Source organism: Melopsittacus undulatus, chromosome 2 (assembly GCF_012275295.1).
Source record: "Melopsittacus undulatus isolate bMelUnd1 chromosome 2, bMelUnd1.mat.Z, whole genome shotgun sequence".
Classification (NCBI taxonomy): Eukaryota; Metazoa; Chordata; class Aves; order Psittaciformes; family Psittaculidae; genus Melopsittacus; species Melopsittacus undulatus.
Genome location: NC_047528.1, coordinates 86,650,512 through 86,675,223, shown reverse-complemented (window position 1 = coordinate 86,675,223; position 24,712 = coordinate 86,650,512). Strand labels below are relative to the sequence as shown.

The following is a 24,712-nucleotide window of genomic DNA, read 5'->3' as shown; positions in this document are numbered from 1 at the left end:
AAAATCATGCCCACCTTTCTATGACCCAAAACAATCACTGGTCAAAAGGCAGCAAGTGCTGAGTCTGAGATAACCAGGCAAGCAGAACAAACAGAACAAAAAACGGAGCTCATGTTACTGACCTTTTTACCTTCTCTGGAGGACAGAGCAGTGAGCTCTTTCTTCCCTCCTCTATCCAGATGCTGATTTTAAAAGATTTTGTGAGAATGTTGGTTCTTTCAAGTTTTTACTGATTTGGAATATGTATTTGAGGTTGGCCAGCAGTTCAAAAAGTGAAAAAAGCGAAGGTTGGGGTGAGAACGATGAGGACAGGCAGATAACCAAAGTAACTTAATAAGACATCATTAGAAACCATGGTAAAAGAGAGCAAAGTAAGCTTAATAAAAACAGGCTTTAACCTCTTTTCAATTAAATAATTTCTTGTATATAATTGCACTATATGTAGGCACTGTTGATATGCGTAAAGTTTATTCAGTGAGTTTTCCTGTAGAAACTCCAGCTTTTTGAAGTTCCTGTTCGTTATACCAGATGAAGTGAAAGTTTCCCTTTCCAAAGTTCAGTTTACCGTGAGTCTTTGCTTTATTGATTTTTATTCTTTCTTTTTTCCTGTTTATTGCCCCATAGGAGCAGTCTCACAGGTGCTGGATAGCCTGGAAGAAATTCATGCACTTACAGACTGCAGTGAAAAAGACTTAGATTTTCTTCACAGTGTTTTCCAGGATCAGCATCTTCACACGCTACTAGATGTAAGTTTTCTGTTCTAAGCAGTTTGAATGTGCTTCTGTATCTGTTGCTCATTGTGTATTTTGAGGGCTTTTGCTTTATATTAGTTATATAATTTAGTGTAATTTGAGAGGAAATATGCTCTGCCAACACTGGACAATGAAAACCAAAAATGGGTGATGAGCATAATCAGAAGATGCATTTCAAAAATGCACTCCTGAATCAAAACTAAAATGCTCATGTGACCATATAGATGATGGCTGTTTTATTACCAAATGTAACGGCTTGGATACCACAGTGAATATCACAAATCTAACAAGATGTCTATGCTTTTTACCCAGTGGAAGACACCCAGCTATCTCATCTGCAGATAGACGATTATTGTTGTAGAAACTTCAGTTTCTGAAAAATTGGTGAATGCTTTAGTTCCTATATGCAGCTTTGTAGGGGCATGGTGCGAATGTAAATGGTGCCATAGTTCCTCGGGTGCCCAGACTCTTTAAAATGTAGTAGATAACTTGTACACTTCTTACACTTTGTGTAGTGATTAGTGGGCTACCTGAATTCTGTATATCCTTCAAGTTTAACTGATTCAAATCCTCACACACTTCTTTCCGAAGAGGACCCAGCTGCAGGGTTCTGAACTGGCCTGTATGAGAACATAAGCTTTCTAGTGGAGCTTCCCCACAATGTAGCTCTATGACTCAAAGAGTCATAGATAGTTAGCTGTTAAGTGATGAGTGCATTGCTTTGGCACAAGACTCTACAATTCTAATTTTTGTTCTTGATAACTGTTTATGCATTTTACATTAAACACTCATGGGATAAAATTATATGAAGCATGCAGGAAGAAGGGATTAGGAGCTCATGACTTTCCTGAATTGCATCTCAACAAGTCGTCTTGCAATTTGCATTAAAATTTGATATTTTCTTTTTTGCCCCCAGTCAATTCATCTAGCTTGTGTTCCAAATGCTTACATTGCTCTGTATTTTTATATCACAAGCTGCAGTATAGAAAGTTGATCAGATAATATGAATGAGAAATAAAAACCTGGACAGGAAAAGATTAATGTGAGTCTAATAATGAGAACGAAAACACCTTGTGTCACTCATGCAGAAAGGTTTTAGGTATTTATTAACCATTCTTCTATGAGGAAAGACTGTGAGAGAGTTGGGGTTGTTGTTCAGCCTGGAGAAGAGAAGACTCCAGGGAGACCTTATTTGAAGCCTTTCAGTTCTTGAAAGGGACCTATATGAAAGACTGGGAGAGACTTTTTAGCAGGGCCTGTTGAGATAGGATGAGGGGTGATAATTTTAAACTAAAAGAGGGGAGATTCAGGCTGGATGTGAGAAAAGAAAAATTCACAGTGAGGGTAGTAAAATGCTGGACCAGGTTGTACAGAGAGATGTTGGATGTGCCATCCCTGGAGACATTCAAGACCAGGCTGGATGTGGCTCTAGACAATCTGATATAGTTGAAAATGTCTCTGCTCATTACAAGGGTTTGGACTAGATGACCTTCGAAGGTCCGTTTCAACCCAAACTATGATTCTATGTTATATAACTTCTTGGGCTTTGATAAATCAGATGGCTTTTGTTTAAGCATTTTGGTCTATGACAGGTTTACCAGACATTAGCTCATGCTTCTGCAATGCTTTTACTTTTTCCTGTTCTTTACAATACCAGTCTGGTTCATAGTACTTCAGTAATGATCTGTTATTTCTGTAATGGTCTGCCCTACCCTTTTAAACAAGAAAAAAATGCAATGAATTAATATCATTTTGCCATTCTTGTATTTAAAAGTCATAGTCATTCTCTTAGACAGAAATGGATGTATGTAAATGCACACTATAATAATATATTTGTGAGAACAAAATGCTATCAAAATGCAGTTTTGTTCTACTATGTGAAAGGGAAATGATAGAATTGCATTGATACTATTCCAGTTTCTGTTTGAGGTCTGAAAAAATCATCAGTTGTACTTGGATGAAGTTCTGTCAGGGAAACTGTTTACCTCTCTTGGAGTATTTGGGGTTAATGAGGCCATCAAAACACGTCACCTGTAAAGCATTATATACCACTAAGTAGGAATTTTCTAATCTGTTTTGAAGTTGTGGCTGTCTTTTTGCATTAAAACTACTGTTCCTTTTCCTTGGCCTTTTTCCACAGTTAAATTTGTACTCATGTTCCTACTCTTTCTCAAGAGTTATCCTTATTTTTAGACTAGGCACATGATGGTAGATCACTCCTGTGGCTGAAAATACCTCCTTTTCCTTCTGAACTAACTCTTTTTCAGAAAGAAGGGGGAAAAAATAAGGAAAAGTCTACCTTTATGTTAAGAGTGCAGGTTACCCACATGTTTTTTTTTTTAAGGTACAATGTTTTGTACCCACTTTTTTTTTATCACAAAATTAAAGTCTTCTTTCTCAATAATTCATTAACTTCTGTGTTATGAGAACAGAGATGCCTTTGAAGGCCATAGAAGCAGCAGTCCTGTCATCCCATCAATTGTTTTTAATTGATTCATTTATGTATGTCTGTTTAGATACCTATTTCATTACTCTCTTCCACACTACTTGGGTGCCAAAGCTTTTCAAAACAAGGGGGAGAAAGGTGCCAACTACTTACAAGTAATTCATATTCACTCCAGACCAAACCCTGCAATACACCAGCATATCCTGATGTGGGCTTATTGAATGGGTTGATTTTGTAATTTTTTAGTTTCTTTTTTGTTAAATAATTTTACAGAACACCTATATTCCTTCAGTGTTTTATTCCTGTACAAAAGTTGCACAATTCATGACTAAAAACATCATTTTGTTTACTGGGGAGAGTAAATAAAAGGGCCTTCAGGAAACAACCATTTAAAAATATTAACTACCAAAAAAAATAAACGTTTAATAATTGACGTTTCTTATAAAATGAAAGTGTAATTTTGGGTTGGATAATTTTTTTTTCTCATTTCTGTTAGAAATGCCATGATCAAAATTTTGGTGAACACTGTAGGACATTCCTGTCTGTGACATAGAACTGTCCTGGTTTATGACTATGTAAATCTTTATACATGGTTTCATTCTGGTATCCTGTTTAGATTATAAAGAAGGTAATAAAGTTAAGTAAAGGATATAAATAACTTTATGGAAAAAGAGAGTTAAATTTCAGTAGTTAAGCAGCTTTAATTACCACTGACAGATTTTAGAAGTCTTACCAAATGCTTGAATTGCGATTTTCCTTTTTTTATTGGCAGTCATGAAAGAGACCCTGGAGGCAGTGTTGTCTTGTGTCAGCAGTACTGATAAAGAAGTTGAAAATAAATGTGAAGAGGTTATTGATTCTGGAGGCATTTGTGTTCAGCTATTTTCTGTATCATGACACAAGATTTTACTTTAATTATTTGTTTTGAAAAGTATACTGCCTTCAAGACCATACCTAATGGAGAAGATCTTTACAGTTTATGTTTTATCTCTGACAATGCATCAAAGGAAGCAAGGTTTGCTAAAAAGTAAAACCAGAAGCTGCTGTTTTATGCAGCTCCCTACGCTGAAGGAGACAAGAGAAATCATTCTCCTCTTGAGTCAAGTAGTTTGGTCACCTCTTCAGGGACACTCTCTGTGGGTGATTCTGAATGCAGATGTCGTTCGGTTTACAAGTGAGATTTTCACTCAGCAGGAGAACAATATCAGCTTTTGTGTGACTGGGGCCTCCCTATGCCACTGGCTTTGTCTGTGCCTGTCTGTCCTGAGTCAGATAGTTCTCTAGCCTGGTATCTTTTGGCTGTTAATTTAAGAAGTTTGTTATATTACTTTCATAGATGTAATCGTGAAGGTAAGTGTTGTTATTTCTGAAAGTATGTCTACGATAGGAGCATTATGAACTTTCTTAAAAGTTTATTTTACCTCTTGCTGGCATAACACATTACACATGTATGGTTTTAACTAAATGTGATTAAATAAATTTTGGAGTAGCTATAGGTATTGTATCTACATGTGTAGCCACTTCCTTCCTTTAGAGTTTAATGTATATTCACAGTGTATGCATTTAAGTTATAATGATTCTTAGAGAGACTTTTGTCTGTTACCGGTTGCTGATAATGGTAATGTTTCAAATGGAACATGCATCCATGCACACTTCAGAGTTCCCTTAGTATTTCTTTTGAACTCAGTCATCCAAACAGATATGGTCTTGAAGTCCAGACTTTTAAGGAAGCATATTTTCTCTTTTGCCAGAATCAATGTTGTCTGAATCTCAGTTTAGCCTCTTACATGGCTGGCTAAATCTTTCTACTGGATTTATTTCGGTTTGTTCTGTTTACCCTCTCTATGCTGGATGTTGGCACAGTAAACTTGAACATCTTTTGTAAAAGTTGCAGTTACTCAGCCACCACTGATACTATAGTTCTCTATTTGAAAATGTTTTTAAACTCTTTGAACGCTTATTCCCCATTTGCTTTTTTCTGAACAAAGTGTATTGATTTAACAATTCTTTTATATACTTTGATAAAAAAAAAACAAGAGACATTTTGATTTCTATTTTCAGGACATTTTTGTTTTCTTCTCTTTTCATTTAAATCACAAATAGACTGGTGGAATATCAATCGTATGATATAGAAAAGAAATAAAACCAGCAACTCTATAGAAAAAGCTTTAATATTTTAGTGGGTCATCTTTTTTTTCTATATTTTTATTTGAATAATAATGGCTTTCCATGTGACTCACATGGTATGGTTCAAGTTTTTCAGATGAACATTGGTCCATACCCTCTTGAATACTGATTATGTTAAAACGAATAAGCAGAACATGTTTTAGTGAAACATGAATGCGTTTCTTTTACAAAAACAGTTCAGAAAGTGTATGTGTACTACATGTCTTGCTAAACTCCCCCAGAACATGTTATGCTTATGTGAAATACTCCTTTCCTATTTTTAAGAAACCTCGTTTTCCTATTTTTATTTATCTGTAAGAGATATGTTTGTAAGACAAAAGCAAATGGAAAATATTTGTTTAAAAAAAAAAAAAAGCTATGTTGGCAGGAAAGCACCTTGCTATTTGAGGAATCAAATCTGGCTTTTATCCCAGTCCAGCAGAGGCAGCATGCTCAGCCCCAGGGAGTGGGAGGGACTGTCTCACACTGCAATGGGAACTCCTTTCCCAAGTAGTGTAGAAGGAACAATGACCAAGCCTTAGGGAGAACTGTCTGAAGAATTCCTTCAGCAGGTGGGCTAGATCATCATCACCAGTGCAGTATGCTTTTTCTCTGAAAGGTAATTTCTCTGGGAGGCCATATCTGCAAGAACACTAAAAGCAGAGGCTATTCTAGAATTCCTTCTACATTGTTTCATAGTAATTTTCTAGAATACCTTCCATTTTCAGCTTCCTTCATATCTTTGCATTTCATTTTCTGTGTTCCTGGGATATGTAGATTACTGTGCTAGTCAGCATCATCTCATTGTTTTCTTGTTTTTCCTGTTTCTCTGTCTTATGAATTTATATACAGAATTTGTCTTATATTTATGCTTCTGAGCAGAAATAATTTTCGTTCCATGTTTTTATTATATCTCATATAGCACTGATATACAACTGGGTCTCTTAAACCTAAGACTAAAACAAAGAAGAAATAACAGTAACTTTTATATTGATTTTAATTTTTGATGAATGTGTGTATCCGCCAGTTTCCAGCAATGCATAATTCTGGGTTGGATTTCATGACACTGTTATAGTAGCTTTGTCGCACTTAGACTATTTTCTTTCTAATTAATGTTCTGTCATTTCTGAATATTTATAAGCATAGAGCTGATGTGGTGAATCATGAGGTGAAATTCAGCTTAATAAAGTATGTACTTTAGAGGAGAATTGTACTATTCAGCCCGTTCCTCTTGGCCTAATGTCATCTTCCCTATGTCAGTGGTGTGTCATTATGAATGTCTGTGCAAGTGTGTGTCTGTGTGCACTAACATATCTTACTCCAAAACCATAAATCCATAGATCTTAGCATGTAGAATTAAAAATTCCCTTGATTACAGTGTATTTTCATATTATTGGGTCCTGATCTGTCAAAGTACTCTAGAACTGTATTCCTGGCACTTGCAGAACATTTAATTAACTTCGTTGATATTGTTTTGAGGTAAAGAGAATCATTTTCATATTTGGCTTTCTACATTTTCTTCACTTTTTTTTATGTTGTGTGTAGTTCAAGTTAGTTTCCTTTTTAACCATAAGGGCTACCTGTTTGGGGTGGGGTTGTGTGGGGTGGGAAGGTTGTTACAAAACTTCAGATTCTCAAATTTAATGTTTCTCCAGGAGCTTGGGACTTACTGTGAGAAATGCTACAACACCTGGGCTACAGTCCGCAAGTCTTGAATAACATTTTGCTTCATTGGTGCTGGGAGCTTTCTTCAGAATTATATTTTAGTCTACACTTGGTTTATCTTAAAATACCCAAGGCAATATAGTAACAGCCCAGTAAGCTATCCTTCTCTCTCTGAAGTCGGTCAGGCCTCACTGCCTCTTACTTCCAGTTACGCAAGTAATTGGCTGTTACATGTTGACTGCTCTTTGTAGTAATGAGGTCATTGTGGTATATTTTTATTCTCAGTATACCATTACAAAAAATTTACATGGATAGGGAAAACCAAAAATGGCTGAAATGCCAACATTAGCAACTCCTGGTGCCAGATATGCTTCATGTCACAAAGCAGGTGAGAAGCTTTTGCCAACCCTCTGTAATCACTGTGGACTTAATTAGTTTTATATGGATTTTATATCCCCCTGGAATGATGTTTGTGGTCATTAGCATCCTTTTCTTCAAGGTGGTGATCTAACCCTGAAGAGTTAGTTCAACTGACAGCAGGCTTGAGTCTGTAGCTCCTGCTGCAGGTCATTAGTCCATATTTGAAGGGGGGAGAGTGTGGGGAAAGAGAAGAATAAAGGTTATTCTGTGGCGTGTATCAAGGTGTTGTCCATGTAACATAGCTCTTTTTATAGTCTTTCCTGTGTTGAGGGATTCGATTTCCCTGGGACTTATGGAATCATTTAGGTTGGAAAAGACTTTTAAGATCAAATTCAACCATCAACCTAGCATTGCCAATTCCACCACTAAACAATGTCCCTAAGCACCACGTCTACATGTCTTTTTAGTATCTCCAAGGATGGTGACTCCACTGCTTTTCTGAGCAGCCTGTTCCAGTGCTTGACAACTCTTATGGGGAAGAAATTTTAACTAATATCCAATCTAAGCCTCTCCAGGCACAACTTGAAACCATTTCCTCTTGTCTTGCTTGTTACCTGGGAGAAGAGACTGACACCCACCTCACTACAACCTCCTTTCATGTGGCTGTAGAGAGTGATAAGGTCTCCCCAAACTTCTTTTCTCCAGGCTAAACAACTCCAGTTACCTCAGCTGCTTCTCATAAGACTTGTGCTCCAGACCTTTCACTAGCCTTGCTGCTCTTCTCTGGACATGATCCAGCACCTCAATGTCTTTAATGCTTGCTTTTATATGACCAGATGCTTGGTGGTTTAACCAAGGTGGTTTGCCTTGGTTTCCTTGAGGTCAGCTTCAGTTACATACCTGATGCAGAAAAAGAAATTGTGTCCTTGATATTACAAATATGATAAAGAACCTTGTGAAATAACAGTTGAAGCCTGTGCCAGTAGGCAGTGCTTCTGCTACATTCCAGAATGAGAGTGGGGTTTTTTTTTATTGTGACCACTGAATTTATTGTGTTGCTATGCTAATTTTCTTGGCACTGCGATGTGCAAAGCAGTACCTTTATCTCATTCTAGTCTTTAACTTCTTTTGGAAAGATAAAAGAAGTAAGGTTTTGCAATGTGAACGGAGAAAAATCTGGTTTACAATATAGGAATGAAGTTCACAGACACATGCACCCATACACCCACCCCAAGAAAAATTGGCTGCAGGGAGCTGTGGCAGAGTTCCTGAAACAGAAAAAGATTAGATGGCATACTGAAGATGTCTTGTAGTCTGTAATGGGTAACTGAAGGGTATCCTGGATATCTGCAGTCAGCTCATGGCAGCAGAAACTGAAGAGTTCTCACCTCCTTTAGGGAGGTAGGAAAACGGCCAGTCTACTTAAATCTAAGTAATTTTTTTGTCACTATGATTTTAAAGTGTACCATCTATTCATTTAAGGTTATTCAATGCCAGGCTTTGCTTACCACACTTTCTAATTTGAGAGAACATATGTTTACCTACATGTATCACATATGATCTAGAATTTTTCTTAATTGCAACCTCTTCCTCTTTGGCAAGCTATGTACATGTACTGTCTGGCATGTCTTTTAACATCTGCTATCACTTGTTGAGAACTGCAGCACTTACAGCCAATAGAATTTTTATTATGATTATTAATATGGTCTTTTTCTTTAAATATGCAATAAATTACTAGGTTAGAGTCCTAATTTATAGTGAAATATAATGTCAGATACTGGAGTCTGGATTCCTTACATGGATGATGTATTTAGTACGCCTGAAATGAAATAGAAGGAAGTAAAGTCCTGTATGATTGTGAGGAGTAATGTAATAGTTCATTATTGATACATCTATGACGCAATTAAAAAAAAAAAAAGAATCCCCTTCTTGGCACAATTTAAAAGGATGATTATGGAAAACACACACACCCTGCAGTTTGTTCTGTAAGAATATTGTCCTTAGCACTTTTACCTCTAAAGTGTGAAGGATTTGAATTTACAGGGTAAGTGTATATATAGCATGCAGTAGTTTCTATTTAAAAGGTATACATTTTACAATAGAGCTAAAATCTGTTCATAGCTCATGTAGGCTGAAGGTTATAAGTCAGTCCCTTGCAAAGAAATAGAACGAACAAATGAGATACTACTGAACATCTTGACACATGACCATGAGGTCTGAACCAGTATAAGCATGTGTCTTTGAATCTGCTTTTAACTCTTATCAGTTTAAAAAAATAAAATTAGGTCTAAGATTGATTTAGAACACTGTGAAAATGTTTTACTTTCTGTTGAAGACTGTAAAACGCAATGTGCCAAGGATGATGCAGAAGTAGAAATATTTCCTTTATCATTTTAAAAGCTGAAATTGCTGCTTGTCCAAACTAGCAGTATAAGAACTAGTTAAAAATGGCTACACCCACACATGTAAGCACAGTGGATTTAGAGTATTGAGATGCACAGATTTGTGTAGTCTTAGTTTCAGATTGAACTTTGTGTGATTTCCCCACAGTTCACAACTGCCTGCAGTTTCACCACAGGATTGTAGCCTATTGAGAGAATTTAAACTTGGGCACATTTTCACTTTTTGAAGTTTTTGATGAAAAGATACAACAGATATCCCAACATTTAGCTACATAACAAAATGAAAATACACCTTAACCTTTCAATGCAAGATTTGGGTGATAAAATATTGAGTGGTAACATATGTAATGCCACTTGGCATCTTTGCCTGTTGCCAACACTGGCAAAGGGCTGTATGATTTCTTTCCAACTGTCTGTCACAGTTTAACCACCCAGCAGCTAAGTATCGTGCAGCTGCTCACTTACTTCACCACCACGTTACCTGCCTCCTGATGGGGTGGGGAGGAGAATCAGAAAAAGGTAAAACCTGCAGGTTGAGATAAGAATAGTTTAATAATTGAAATAAAGTAAAATATAATAACAATAATAATAGGAAAGAGGAATGAAACCCAAATGGTGCACAATACAGTTGCTCACCACCCATTGACCAATGCCCCAGACGATGGTCTAGCAGCAGTTGCAGCTCCCCACCAACTCTGCCCAATTTCTATACTGAGCATGACATACTATGGTATGGAATACCCCTTTGGCTCATTTGGGTTAGGTTTCCTAGCTGTGCTCCCACCTGGCTTCTAATGCAGCTCCTCAATGGCAGAGCTTGAGACACTGAAAAGTCCTTGATTTAGAGTAAGCACTACTTAGCAACTAAAACATTGTTGTGTTATCAGCATTGTTCTCAGACTAAAGTCAAAAACATAGCACTGCACCAGCTACTAGGAAGAAAATTAACTGTCTCAGCAGGAGCAAGGACACTGTCAAGTAAACAAATTGCTACTAATACACAGACCCTGTGAAGACAATGAGGAGGATTTCTTTCTGGGTTTCTTTTTACCCCTTGGATTATTGTGAAGGCAATGCATACACAGTTCTTCGGCTGTGCACTTCTTTGGGTTTGGGGGGATGTGTTTTCCCTCTAAAAAGACAACTGTGATTTTTCAGGGTTCCACCTTTGTCAGACAGATAATGTATCTGTCACCTTCTGTCCTTTAATTTATATTCATCCTCAGTAGTATGAACCTTGATCATTTGTGCTTTACTGAGATGCTGCTCTGGCAACTCAGTAGGACCACAGCTGACAGGCAGTGTTTGTTGTCACATTGTTTGCAATCATGTGCAGAGGGAATTGTGCTAATACACAGAGAAAAATATTTGGCTCGGTTTAGGTGAGTTTCCTCTCTTCTCTTCTTCCCACAAAAGTTAAGTTCTTGATTTAAAATAAGTGAAGAAGCCCAAGTGTGGGATGGTTCCAAAAAAAAAAGAAACAGCTTGAAGTTAAAATTCCATAGCATTGATTGACTTTACCTGGCATAATTTTTTCTTACCTGTTGTTTTAGGTAAAGACATAAGAAAATCTGGTTCATTTCTAGCACAGGTAGCAGTAAGTGTAACTCTATTCTGCAAGTAACACATTGCGAATATGTAAGAATGCAGATGACTTTTAAAAGCAAGTTACAGTTGGCCTACATTTTACAGATAAGTGTTCCTCTAAAAATCAAGAGTATGCATATTTCAGTTCTATCACATAAATAAAGTGAAGTTCAGAGTTCTCTTTGCTACTGTAAGAATTTTTTTTACATAAAACATAATTCGTACGTTGCATGAATGGGAACACGTAGAAAGAAATTGAGTATTTCAAATTAACGTAACCTCTGTCAAGGTTACTGAAAGTCTGAGTGCCTGAACTAACAAGCTGTAGTGATGGCAGCTGTCAGTTCTGTGGTATGACAGAAGCAAATACTGTCTGTTCAGACAGAATTAATGTACTGGTTCAGACTGTCTAGTTCTATGCATACTGTGTCAGGGAGACTTCATTTTAGCAGATTCACTACTTCCTGAAGCTTTCTATTGAGTTAGCTTTGTTCACTGTTTCATTGCACAGCATTTCACAGTGTAAGGAATTTGAAAGCAGAGGTTGATCGTACTGCTAAGTGTATTGCATAAAGAAGTTTGAAGCTGTGGAGAACTGAAACCTGTAATGCTTTAGAGTCTAGAAAATAGAGTGTTAAAGAAGTTTCGGACTTTCATACAAGATGTGATTACAATGTGTTCTGTAGAATTATAGCATTCATTATAAATTAATATTAGGTCACTGATGCTAAAATGGTAACAGTGAGCTTCAGACACAGACCTTAACAGTGAAAAATAGGAGATTTAAATGAACAAACTGTCTTTAAACAAAGTTGAAGATAAAGTCCGTGCTGACTGTGACCTTGTTACTCAGTATGTTTTTCAGTAGGAATTGTTACCTTCAGAGATAAAGGCGTAGAATCCCAGGGAAAGAGGCACCCATAGGAAGGTTACAATATTGTAAACAGAAAAGGAGAAACGAAACAGAATTTGTGGAAAAAAGAATGAGGTGGTCTATTATCTAATTGGCTTTTTAATTTTAGCATTTCGTTGATATTGCTGCTTGTGAATATTATTTCATTCAGCAGAGCGTGGATTTCTTTCAGACTTGCAGCACATGAAACCTCTGGAGTAAACGGAGATCCATGATAGGGAGCTGTGAAAGGTAACAGAGCAGCAAGCCTATTTGTTAGTAAATGTTGTTGTGCAAGGGGCAACACCTCCACCCAAGAATTTTTAGATGGTACAAAACCTAAAAGTGATGAAAAACAGTCCTCTAATCTCGTTGTATTGTACATATTTATATTGTTCAGAAATCAAAAATCAAATACATAATTACATGTTTCAATGATTTAGATGTTTCAGTTTGGAGATTTAAATACTTGAGTTTGGCAACCCAATATCTATCTGTCTGAATAAGAATGGAATCCTCAAAAACCATGTGTTTGTGTTGAAAGATCAGGGGATTTTATGCTCTAGCAGTTCAGTAGCTCTTGTTTTAACAAAAGTTTCTCTTTTGCATCACAGTAACTTCCAGATTTTGGATAAAATATTTGCTGATTTCACTGTGTGATCTATCTTTGATTGCATTCAAGATCTGACCAGACAGTGAGGCTAAATTTCTCCTAGTTGTGATGCATCTAAATTTTTCAGTGTGACATTGAATGGGGGTTGTGTTTGGGCAGTATTATGACTCCTCTTACAGGAAACAGTTAAAAAGGAATTTCTGCACATCTGAAAAACTAGTCAGAAGAGACGAGTTTGTTGTTTTGTCTCGCCTGCCTGATTGTGGATTAGGCTTTGGGCTGTCTGCTTTTAAACATCAGAAGAAACGAGTTCCTTTTATACAGATAGAAGACAACTCCTACGAAGCTGGGCAACAGATAGTGACACAACTTGACTTCTTGTGGGTATTCTCTTCATACTGTTTGTGTTCTAGAATGTAAAACTTAAGCAAAATATGTCTTTTTAAGAAGTAGTTTTAGTCTATTATTTAGCTTTAATGTCAATTAATGTTTGTTAGGTTTTGTTAACATATCTGTTGTGACTGTTAAGCTTTTCTATAGCAAGCTCTTTTTCTGACTTTCTGTGTAGCAAATGCCAAATTGGTGCTGAGAAGTGAGACTGAGAAGCAAAATATTCAGAAGTCTGGAAATTCTAACTATTACAATTGCTGTGGCATTTTACAGTTATTTTTAATTATTATTAGAAATTTACAGTTATTTTTATGCTTATTGCTGAGTGAAATTCTTGGAGGTTGGGCTATTGTAGTGAAGGGCAGAGTTATTTGCTGGAAAATAAAAGCATCCCAGGAAAAAGAGAGCCCATTGTTGGGACACATACAGATTTTACTCCACTGAATGTCTGTTGGTATTACATAGAAAAACGTTCTGTTGAGGACAGTGAAAAATGAGCCACTTTATTCTGTTCCATAAGAAACCACCTTTAGCATGGTCCCTGAAGGACTTAAGAGTTGCAGGGCTGCTGAAAAACAGCAGCATTGTAAACAGGCTGGTTTTCTGTGATTAAAATTGTGTAGCTAACTGCACATGTTAATATATTCTGTACCACAGGAATATATGAGGCTTGGCTGGAACTGTCATTAATGTTTACTTTAATCTACAGTGTGTGCAAACAGGTTTCATTCACAGTTTTCTTAAACATTTTGTAAAACATTCATTTAAAGGTGTGTTAGATACATATGTCTAAGGGAACAAATATTCTTCTTATGTGTTAAAATGAAACATCTAAACTCAGATGCCTTCAGAGTCAAATTATAGAGTTGTACATTTCTTTTTCTTAGTTGCTTCTGCTACGGCTGCTGTTTAAGTGCAAAAATACTTGAAACGTGTTGCAAAACAATCTTTTTTTTTTCGAAGATTGCAAAGAAACTAGGACTGCTCACCAGTTCTGGTGCATTAATTAGCTATGCTCCTCTTGCCAGATTCTGCTGTATTCTGACAGAAAGCTTCTAATAATCTTCTGTAGCCAATAAAGACTAATTATTGTTAATGAGTTCTTTAAAATAGGGTTCATAACATAATGAAAATAACATAAAAAATTCTGTCCAGACTGCACATACAGTTACTAAAATTGGAAATGAGAGATACAGAATAATATCCTGGATGTGTCCTTCTGTTTATATGAGTCCATACCAAACAAGACAGTTTAGAACTAGATTTATTTTAGTGCCCAAAACATTCTGTGAAAGCATTGCTGAAATGGTACCTTGAAAAAAATTAAAATATTAAGCAAATACTAAGAGGTGCTAATACTTCCTTTGTTTCTGGGTTTACTTACTAGTACTTCCTATGATTTTAAAGATATGTCTTGGTTGTATCCTAAAAACTTCATGAGCTAATTTGAATTAGAGTATACCAATTCAACCATGCCGTGTTTCAATTAGAAATTCACCATTTAAATATGCATTTCAAGTTGGAGAAGTTCCAAGTTTCTTTTCAGATTTATTGCGTGTTTTGTTTCCTTCTTGCTTTTTAGAGTTAAGATTGGACAGAACTTTAGAGAAAAACACATTATACTTAGGGTTAATGTAATGTGGTGTAGGCTGTTTATGTAGTGTTTCTATTAGACTCTGGGATGAGTGCCTTCCACTGTAATAAGCTTTGAAGGTAAAGTACCCAATAAGATTCTGTAGAAGAGAGCTGCTTGTGCTAGGGAAGCTACTAAAAATACATCCTTTCTCTAATTGAGGCTGTCTTCTACCTCCAGAAACAATTAATGGATCCTGTGTCTTGGGTAATATATAGGCTTTAAGCCTTAATACAAATATGAAGCTTTTTCTTTTAAGTACTGTCAGAGTCCCTCCTAATAGTTCGATGCTTTGGAAGCAAATCTCTGCAAATAGCATTCCTGGAAGATGAAATACAAGTGCCATGCCTCAGCATGAGAAAATAAATGCACCCTTGTTTAGTCTGAACTTTGCCTTAATTTTTTTTTTCTAAACATTCTTAGAGGCACTGCTTTCTACTTTCCTTTCTGCCTCCTTCCTAGTCTCAGAAGATAACTCTCCCATGATAGTGAGAAAGATTGTTTCTGTAAACTGCCAGTTCCTTTGAATCGCAATAACAGCACTTTGAGTCGTCCACAACTTCAGCAACTTAGCTTATAAACAATTGCTAGAATAACTAATAAAGATATTTTCATGCTAACTCTTATGTAATTTCATTAATCTTTTCTGTGATTTCAGCAATTTCATTAAACAGGATATATGTGTGACTCAGAAAAATACACTCAATCGTATTCATGTTGGGTATTAGCTCCTACTGCACTTAGTATACAGTGCTTAATGCAGTTTCTTAACAGTTGTATGAATGTGATACTTAACAGTTTGAAGTTGTTGGATATCGGGTATGTTTTGTTTACTTATTTAAGAAAACAAAAAACCAAATAATTGTGTATGCAGCTAAAATGTCTCCTGAAGTACAAGACAGCAGAAAGCTTGTAATTTAAAGACTTCACCAGTGGTCAGTGCTGCTTAAACTGTTAAGTATTTTGGCAGCACAAAGTGAAGTTGTTGGATGTGGAAGAAACTGATTTAGCTTGACTTTTCTATTTTTCCTCTTTATTTGCATATGGACTTGAAATGTTCAGCATGTGGGATAGATTGTTAGAGAACACGAGGAAAATTATGATGATGCTATTGGATTGCATTTATTGCAATTTGCATCCCTTGTAAAATGGAATAGTATTTCACATGAGAAATACAAGAGAGCACTTCTGCAGCATGACAAGATTCCCTTTTTCAAATATCTGAGGTTGTCCTCAGCCAACCCATGCAGCTGTAAGCTTCTCCAAGCAAGCTTCTGGTGCAACCCCTGCTGAACAGCCTAAATGGGGCGTTCTTGTCAACTCATCCTTTACAATGTTAGGAATGCCAAAGGTGTTAAGAATCCCTTGTGTGTTTTGAATCTTTGTTTATGTACACTATTTTGAATTTCAGTCCAATTTTGAGTATTTCCAAAGTTGAGAGACTCCACAACTTCCCTGGGCAACTTGTTGCAGAGTTTCACCACCCTCACTGTGATAAAAAATTCTCATCCTGAAAATAGTTATTTGTGTCTTTTTTCTGTCTAACATTTCAAAGAAGTCATCTAACATAAATAGGAATAATTACAGGCATGTCCATCTTCATATCATTTGAAAAGTAAGCCAAAGGATTTTTATTTGAAAATAGTACTTATTACAATGCCTTTTTGTTCTTAAGTATCGTTTATTCCTTTGAAACCTACACAGTCTGTTAGGTCTGCATGAAAGAAAGCCTGTAATATCTATCTCTAATTTGAAACTGAAGACAGATCTTTCTCCTATTGTATTTTGCATAGTTAGGGGGGTTTAAAAGTTTTCTTCAAAACAAATAATTAACCTGGAAGGTTTACATTTCCTATTTAAATAGTTTGGCATTCTTCTGTCCAATAGGAAATGCTAGTAAAAATAAGGGTACTTTTTTTGTGTGTGTGTGTGTGTGAGCACTCCTTCTTTGGAAGTTTTTATTTGCTCTTATAAGATTTTGGCTTTTGTACCCTTCTGTCTTCAAGAGCATTTTCCCATATTCTGAGGTTTATTTAAATTACTGTTCGAATGTTTGATGCTTTGATTTATTGAGACAAGCGTGATACACAGAATCATTTGATTTTATAGCAGAATGTATGGCTCACAGCATTTATTTGAGATTCATAGGATCACTTCTAGTAGAAGAATATAGTTTCTGTAAATCTGTGGAAAAAGCATGAGAGGTTTGCAGAATCCCTTAACCTCTTGAACTTTCCCATGTCATCCTGTGAACTCTGAATCTATGGCACTGTTCAAATCTGGAAATGTTTAAAAATGAAAAGCCAAAACCCTGAGCTGCTAGATTTTGTATATAAAACATCTGTGGCTCACACAGTTTAACAGTCATGTTAATTCTGGTAGCATAAGCAGGCTATTATTAGCACTCATCATTACTTTATGTAAAGTAGCATATGATTTCAAAAGTTTGTTTTCCTGTTATTTCAGCTTTATGATAAAATAAACACAAAATCTTCACCACAAATCAGGAATCCTCCAAGTGATGCTGTACAGAGAGCCAAAGAGGTAATGGCTTTAAAATATTTTATTTTTACTTTGAAAGTTTGATTGTATTTCAAGTGAAACTTTTTTATTCATTAAGACATCGATACATATTTTGTTGTATAATCTGAATTATTTCTGAATTCTACTGTTGCTTATTTAAGTGACATAAATGTGCATCATTGAATTATGTCTGTGTTGCATACATTACTCAGTTTTATCATTTAACCTTTGCTGCAACAATAGCGGTGTTAAAAGGAATACTCTTCTTGGATAAATGCAGTATCTTTAATATTCAGTTTATCTGCAGAATTTTCATGTTTATATGATTAAGTCACAAAAAGAAAAAAAACATTTCTAGGTATCAGCTCCTTAAATTCAAAAGCTAAGTTTATCATACATAGCTCTAAGAAGAGCAGACCTAGAAATGCAATGATGGTGTCCCATTTGACCAAAGATAATAGAGACAGATATTCATAAGTATACCTGACAGACAGTATTTTGTTTGTTTATTGCAAGTAATAAAAGCAAAATAGCTGTATTACATATTATAAATAGGTGCAGTTCTTAAGGGTAGTGTCAAAGGGAAACACTGTTAATAGTGGTAGTAAAACAGAATGAACAGGTAGACTTTAAAACTGTGTCTAGTAACTGAAGTCACACTGAGACCCTAAAGTCCTATTCAGCAGATTTTACTGTAAGTTAATCCTGGAAGGTGCTTCCAGAAGTAAATTACTCTGCTTTTGTTTTCCAAGTAGTTGCATGTGAAAATAAAGGTGTAAGTACCAGGTTGCAGGCAAATGGGTTAAAGCTTGTTTACTTCCTCTTCCTTCCCCCAGCGATAAGCTGAAGTATGGCTCCAATTTTACAAAATCTGGAGCTTGGAGGTGAGATAGCAGATGAACTGCACCTACACTTGATGTCTTTAACAATCTAATTTGTGGGAGAAGGCTTTATGAGTCCTTTTAATTCTGCTTTTAAACTGATTATTTTAATAAATTGAGATCATGTGTAAAAGTAGCAATTGGTGGTGGTGCTGTGTGTCTCCTATTAGCGCTTCCTTTCTGATTCCATATATTTAGCTGTTGGAGGAATACTTTCAATTGAAAAAAAAAAAAAAGGAGTAACTGTTTCTTTCAAATTTCTGCTTTAATCTCTCAGAAAAAAAATCTTTTGGGGGTAGCACATTCTCCTAAGTGCTCTCTTGTCAAAAATATTCTTTTGTATATTGTTATAGATATTCTGACTGATCAGTGAGGGGTTTTATTTGTTTGAATAGCTTTATTTAAAAGAAGGTTATCATGGGCATTTCTCCTGCTTATTTTGCAGGTATTGGAAGAAATTTCATGTTACCCAGAGAACAATGATGCAAAGGAGCTAAAGCGTATTTTAACACAACCTCATTTCATGGTAAGCAAATAACCCTCTTGGGTTTATTTTTTATAATATTCCTTACATTAGACAACTTAAGTTCAGTAAGTTCTCCCTAAAATCTGCAAGTGATGAAACTGCATATAATACAATATACTTATTCATAAATTTTTCTGCTGGTCTGGCAAAATAGTTACTGTTACTATTGGTCCTCATTACTAGCAGTTTGGAATAATCTAATTATGGAACAATTTCACTGTCTTTAGGGGAGCTATGTTGCACTTAGAGTGAATCCTTTTTGGATGTGCATAGGCAAAACTGGGATCCTTATTTTTCTTTCTTCCAAGGTCTTGTTAGGATAAAGATGAATGAATTAATTGCAAAATAAGTGTTTATTCAACACGATTTTGCTATAAATCAATAGCTTCTGCAGTCTAGTTACTGATCAATTCCTACTGTGTCTGTTTCACAAACCTGATTTGTTGGCAGTAATTGTCCTAAGTTCTGGGATGTGACTGCTTAATAACTTGATTCAAGTTAGTGAAGCCCAGTCTTTTCAAACTACTTGAAGGATTTCTTCTGTTTATGCTGTTGATGAAGTTAATAAACTCAGAAATAAAAGTGCTTGCTTAAATCTGCTGTACCCTATTGTCAGTTTAAAATCGTGAATTTGACTTTTCCTTACACAAGGGTTATTGCAGGGGGCTTTGTCGAATTTGCTCAACTGAAAGCTGAATTACAGTAAGTCTGAAGGATAAGCCTAATTTCCAGGAAAGAGTGAGCTGAAACAAACCTCATATTCAGGTATAAGATTAAATCTGGATAGCTGCATGTCCCAGTGTGTTCTTTTGTTGGCCACTGTAGCCTTGGGTACATTTATTTTAGTACTTAAAATCAGGGTAGGAGTGTGTTTCAAAGTGAATCTCCTGATTGTTACCTTATAGTGCTTTGGCTTGTATCATGTGCCCCAGAGCATGCAAACTAGACTCCTTTCAGCTAAAATAAAATTCAAAGATGTACTCCAGAAGCCAGTGTAATCCAGCATCTAATGGACATTCAGTCCACAGGGCAAGACAGAAGCTGGTCAGAAGTAATCACTCCTGCAACATGTTCAGTGTGTACATCACATCCTAACTAACCCAATTGTTTTACTTGCCAATTCATTCCTGTTTAATTACGCTAATCACTAATGCAGACATTGGCTTTTGATGTTGTACTTAGCAACACCGATATGCTATTGCCTGGAGATGATACCTATCCTGAAGTCTGTAACAAATCTGGTTGAATATTTGACAGGAATACTTGCTTGAAATAGAACATAAAACAAGCTGGAATGGTACTTAGCTGTATTGTAAGAAATATTTAGGAAAAAACAGAGAAGGAAAAACACAAGAATAATACTCTCTGGTGCTCTACTTTCATTTAATTTACCTTTTTCTTTGCATAATTACCACACAGTGTTGAAAAGACATTAGGCACTGTGGGGAAAGACCATTTTTTAAGTATGAATTATTTTCAGAGTAGGCATCAATAAAAATGATTGTGGCATATAAAAAAATCATGTATCAAGCAATAGGAAAAGTGAGCTGGAAATAATCTTTTACACCTGATATCTTCCTAAACATAAAACCATCTGTCAGAATTCTTTTGCTGCAATTTTATAAAAATTTGGGGTGGGGTTTTTTATATGGAATAAGCTGCAAATCTGTAATGAGTATTTTTGCTGAGGAATAATTTCAGTTAGTCTGCGGTGTCCCAGGCTAAACTGCTAGTTGATGTAGTCACATTCGCTCTCCCCATATTTCATCCTCTCCCTTGCACGACACTTTGGTACTGTACTGTGCCAAACTAGTAGAAAACTGCTCCAAAAAAAACAATGATCCATTTAGCAAAAAGATTTAGGGACAACTTAAATGCTGCCAGAGCCAGAAGAAGCAAGGGAACAAACACACAATCCAGGTTAGGGAGGATATAAGGTGCAGACACCAAGGAGTCTCCAGATGCCAGAGGCAATCCCGTCCTCTCCCATCATTCCCAGTCCTGCTTCTGTATACACCTCTTACAAGGTTGCAGACCTTACAAAGGTGTTTTTTCTGTGTCATGCTAAACTTTCTTTCAGAGCCAAAGCCTTTAAAATAGATAGCATTACGAAAGGAAATAATTTTATAAAACAGTATTGTCAGCCTACACTCAATGTGTTTACCAAACACTGTACAGAGCAATACTCTGGTTAGTAAGTTGCTAACCATAGACTGAAGCATGGAGACTGAAACAATAAGGTGTAATAAGTAGGATCATTTGTGTTATCACCTGTATGATAGCATTGTATTTTACTATTGTTTATATTATTATCTGATGTGTATACCTGATCAGAAGACAATGGAGTATAGTCTGAATCATGCACTTAAACACAGTGTTAGTGGTTTAGACTATGTATAGGCCTTTACAAAACCAAAGCAAATAAAGCATTTGTAGGTACACTTACTGGCACCGAGATCTTCAAGTTCAAGGTTTCTTGTTTTAGCTTTGGTTTATCCTTGGGTGCCTCATGGCTATGGGAGTGAATTATTAATTTAGTCTGTAAATGCTTAATATTTAATTTAAACGAACGTATGTCAATTTTGCATAGAGATCTTCCAGTGGATAATTAATTTAAGAATTCTTTAAAAGATTATCAAGTACCTCATTTGTTGTGTTCAAGGAGCTTTTATTCCATTAGACAACTAGTTTTTCAAATGCGACAGTTTTATTTGCAAAGGGTTCTATTACGTGTGTTTAGTATGTGGCAGCAATTGAAATGCTTGCTGTACTGGAAGAACTTTACTTAATTACATATTGAAGTTTTAGCCATCATCATGTGCCTTCCTACGCTGTTCTTTACAGACAATGGTCCTACAATATAGTGGAAAGCAGTTGTTCTCACTACACTAATTTTCAGCAGGATCATGATGTTTTGCAAATGAAAAGGAGACAGGAAATATCTAAGTTATCAAACTTAACAGAAATGCATGAAAATTAGCATCTTTAAGTCCAATATCAGTCTTTATATTAAAGGTTTTCAATATTTAAACTGAGCTTGCTGTACTTTAATATCTGGTGTTTCTGAATTTGTGTTTTGTTAGCACATTCAGAAATAATCTAGTATAGTTATGAGCCTTTAAAAATGTTCAAACTACCATACTTTAGCATCCTACAAAGTGTATATTATTGCTAAAAATATAGTATAGAGCAAAGCAAATACATGCTGTGAAACAAATGTAAGGCCCAGCATTACATGAAAAGTGTAATGCTGAAGCATGGAGAGTATAACATATACAGGCAGGTGCATGAAGTTGAGTAGCTTTGAATAGATTGAGCTGAAGGAAGCATAGAAGATTATCTTGCTCTGTTAAAAAGCACTTGCACGCAAAGCCAAGACCACACTCACTCCTAGAGTGGATGTTTCTTGTAATGGCAAGATCTAATGCATGTTTGCACACAGCTGCTCTTATCTTATTTGGCACAACTTCAAACGGTTTTCAAATGCTAGAATGAAAATCAAGCTAAATCTCTAAACCTATATAGGAGTATTCACACAAAAGGTTACACCCAATTAAAAAATCATATTAAGAATTTATTTAATTAAAGTGATTTATCTTACATGTATGGTCCAGATTTCTAACAAAATGCTGCTTTAGTAGTACAGACTAATGCAGAGGAATTGTAAATTTGAGCCTAGTGGTTGACAAAATAAGGTGAAAACAGAAAATGCGGATACAGGTTAGTATTTAACTAAAAGCAGTATTTGTGTGGGTGGGCTTGAAACACTAGAAAAACAGGAAGGAATGTGGGTAGAGCCTTGCTAATTTAGGGAATTCCATTCCGTCATTATAAAGCTGAATTCCAAACTATAGTTTGAAACTGATTTGAGGAAAGGGAACTTAAACTGTTTATGAAATTACCATTTATAACATGGTACACTTTACAGTTCCTACCTTGGGGACAAAGAGGGTTTTGTAGAGGCCATGAAACTCCCATTTCTCCCTTGGATTCTACTTTAGAAATAACGTCTTTTATCACTTTTTTTCATTTTAAGTTCTACTTCAACATTTTGAATGTTACAGAGTCAGATTGCTTTGCCAAAATAAATTCTAGATGTCAGTCTGAAGCCTTGCAAGATTGGTGTGTTTTGTAAGTTAAGAGCTTTGAGCATTTAGATGAAAATTAACAAGATGTGAACTATAATATACATGGTTCTAACTGCAGTGGTTGCTGATATTTCTACTGTTGTAGAGATACTGCAAGAATTAGACTTGATTTATCAATCCCCATCTGAGAAACGTAACAATTTGGGTATAAAAGCAGGATCTATGTCTGATGCTTGATGAGTCAGTATAACAGTAGAACTAGCATGTTCACATATAAATAATATCTAGGTTTTGGACAGAAACAAGTTTGCTATAATGTTAAGTTGAATGAAGATATGAAATGACATTTAATCAATTATGTGCTGTACCATTCCCTACATTAAGAAACAGAATAAAACCTACAAAGTGCTATTTGAGCAGTTTATTGGTTTAGATGATAATTTTTATCAGGCATTCAGAATGCAATGTGGTTATGCCGTGTCCATGCTGTGGAGGAAGGAGAGAATATGGAAGCGATTATGCTGGTAAACAACAAAAAAAAACCAGTATTTCATTCTTTCAGACAAAACGGATGCACAGCCTGTCCTAATTAGAATAAAATACCACAGGATCTGAATAGCTTTCCATCTTATTAGGGTAATTACTATAGAACAGTTTGCTCAGAAAGAAGGTAGCTTCCTAATTCTGTGTCTAGGCACATAAATAAAGATGTCTTCATTCTGACACCTTGCAGAAGATGGAGAAAAGGGAAGCAGCATCATTCTTATTGAGACATCTACAGTAAAAAATCTAGTTTACTCATGTAGATTTTAAAGGCTAGGGTTGTGTGTATACATTTGAAGTCTGCTGAAGTTTATCTTAAACTTTCTTTAAGGGAAAAGTTCCTATATAGACTGTGAGGTACAAATATCTTGGATTTCCTTTAATTTCTAAAAAGCTTCAAAAATATTTATAAAAAACGAGTGGTTGGCATCCGAGATTATGGAAGTCTGTTATTTTGTTGCTGTAATCTCCTCTAGGCCTTACTTCAGACTCATGATGTAGTGGCACATGAAGTTTACAGTGATGAAGCGCTGAGAGTTACACCTCCTCCCACCTCTCCATACCTAAACGGGGATTCTCCAGAAAGCGCCAACGGTGATATGGATATGGAGAATGTAACACGAGTTCGACTGGTGCAGTTCCAGAAGAACACAGATGAACCAATGGTATGGAGGACACCTCAATATTATTCTTGACTCTGTGTTGGTAAAGATCAGTATTATAACGATTTTAATGACATTTTCTGCACTTTGAAGTGGGGTTGCTGTTATAACTGGTATAGTTCAGCAGCCATTGTAGATATTTATTCTCCTGTGTATATACTTAAAATGCTATGTATGCATTCATACTACTGCTGGTCTTGTTTAAAAACAACCTTGTACTTACAGCAGATTAAGCTTTTTACTAAACTGGACACTTTGCACTGTAATACAGAATTGCATCTTTAACAAACAAGAATGCTCATGCATTAAGGTATTGCATCTTCACTTATAAAGAGTGTTTTCATTGCTCATATATAAGTGAGTGGCAAAATTTTTATTATAACTTTAGGACTTACAGACTGCCTTCAAGCTTTTTTCTTCTTTTTTTTTTTTTTCTTTCTAGGGAATCACTTTAAAAATGAATGAGCTGAACCATTGCATTGTGGCAAGAATTATGCACGGAGGAATGATTCACCGGCAAGGTAATTACTTGTCATTATTAGCTTTGTCTTCAAACACAGTTATTTAAATAACTGTGTACAAA

The 24,712-nt window shown here is 35.8% G+C and overlaps 1 protein-coding gene across 5 annotated transcripts in view; it reads left to right on the top strand.

Annotated features, from left to right (window-relative positions):
* Nucleotides 1-24,712, top strand: part of CASK (calcium/calmodulin dependent serine protein kinase) — a 199,112-nt gene that overhangs the window by 136,803 nt on the left and 37,597 nt on the right. For 4 of the 5 annotated variants that reach the window (XM_034074363.1, XM_034074362.1, XM_034074365.1 and 1 more), the window contains exons 11-15: nucleotides 625-746; nucleotides 17,373-17,450; nucleotides 18,756-18,836; nucleotides 23,944-24,132; nucleotides 24,572-24,650. In XM_034074363.1, the coding sequence (XP_033930254.1) occupies nucleotides 625-746; nucleotides 17,373-17,450; nucleotides 18,756-18,836; nucleotides 23,944-24,132; nucleotides 24,572-24,650 (549 nt within the window). Of the gene's footprint in view, nucleotides 1-624; nucleotides 747-13,144; nucleotides 13,264-17,372; nucleotides 17,451-18,755; nucleotides 18,837-23,943; nucleotides 24,133-24,571; nucleotides 24,651-24,712 lie in introns of those variants that run through there. The other variant, XM_031051393.2, reaches the window with a different exon arrangement.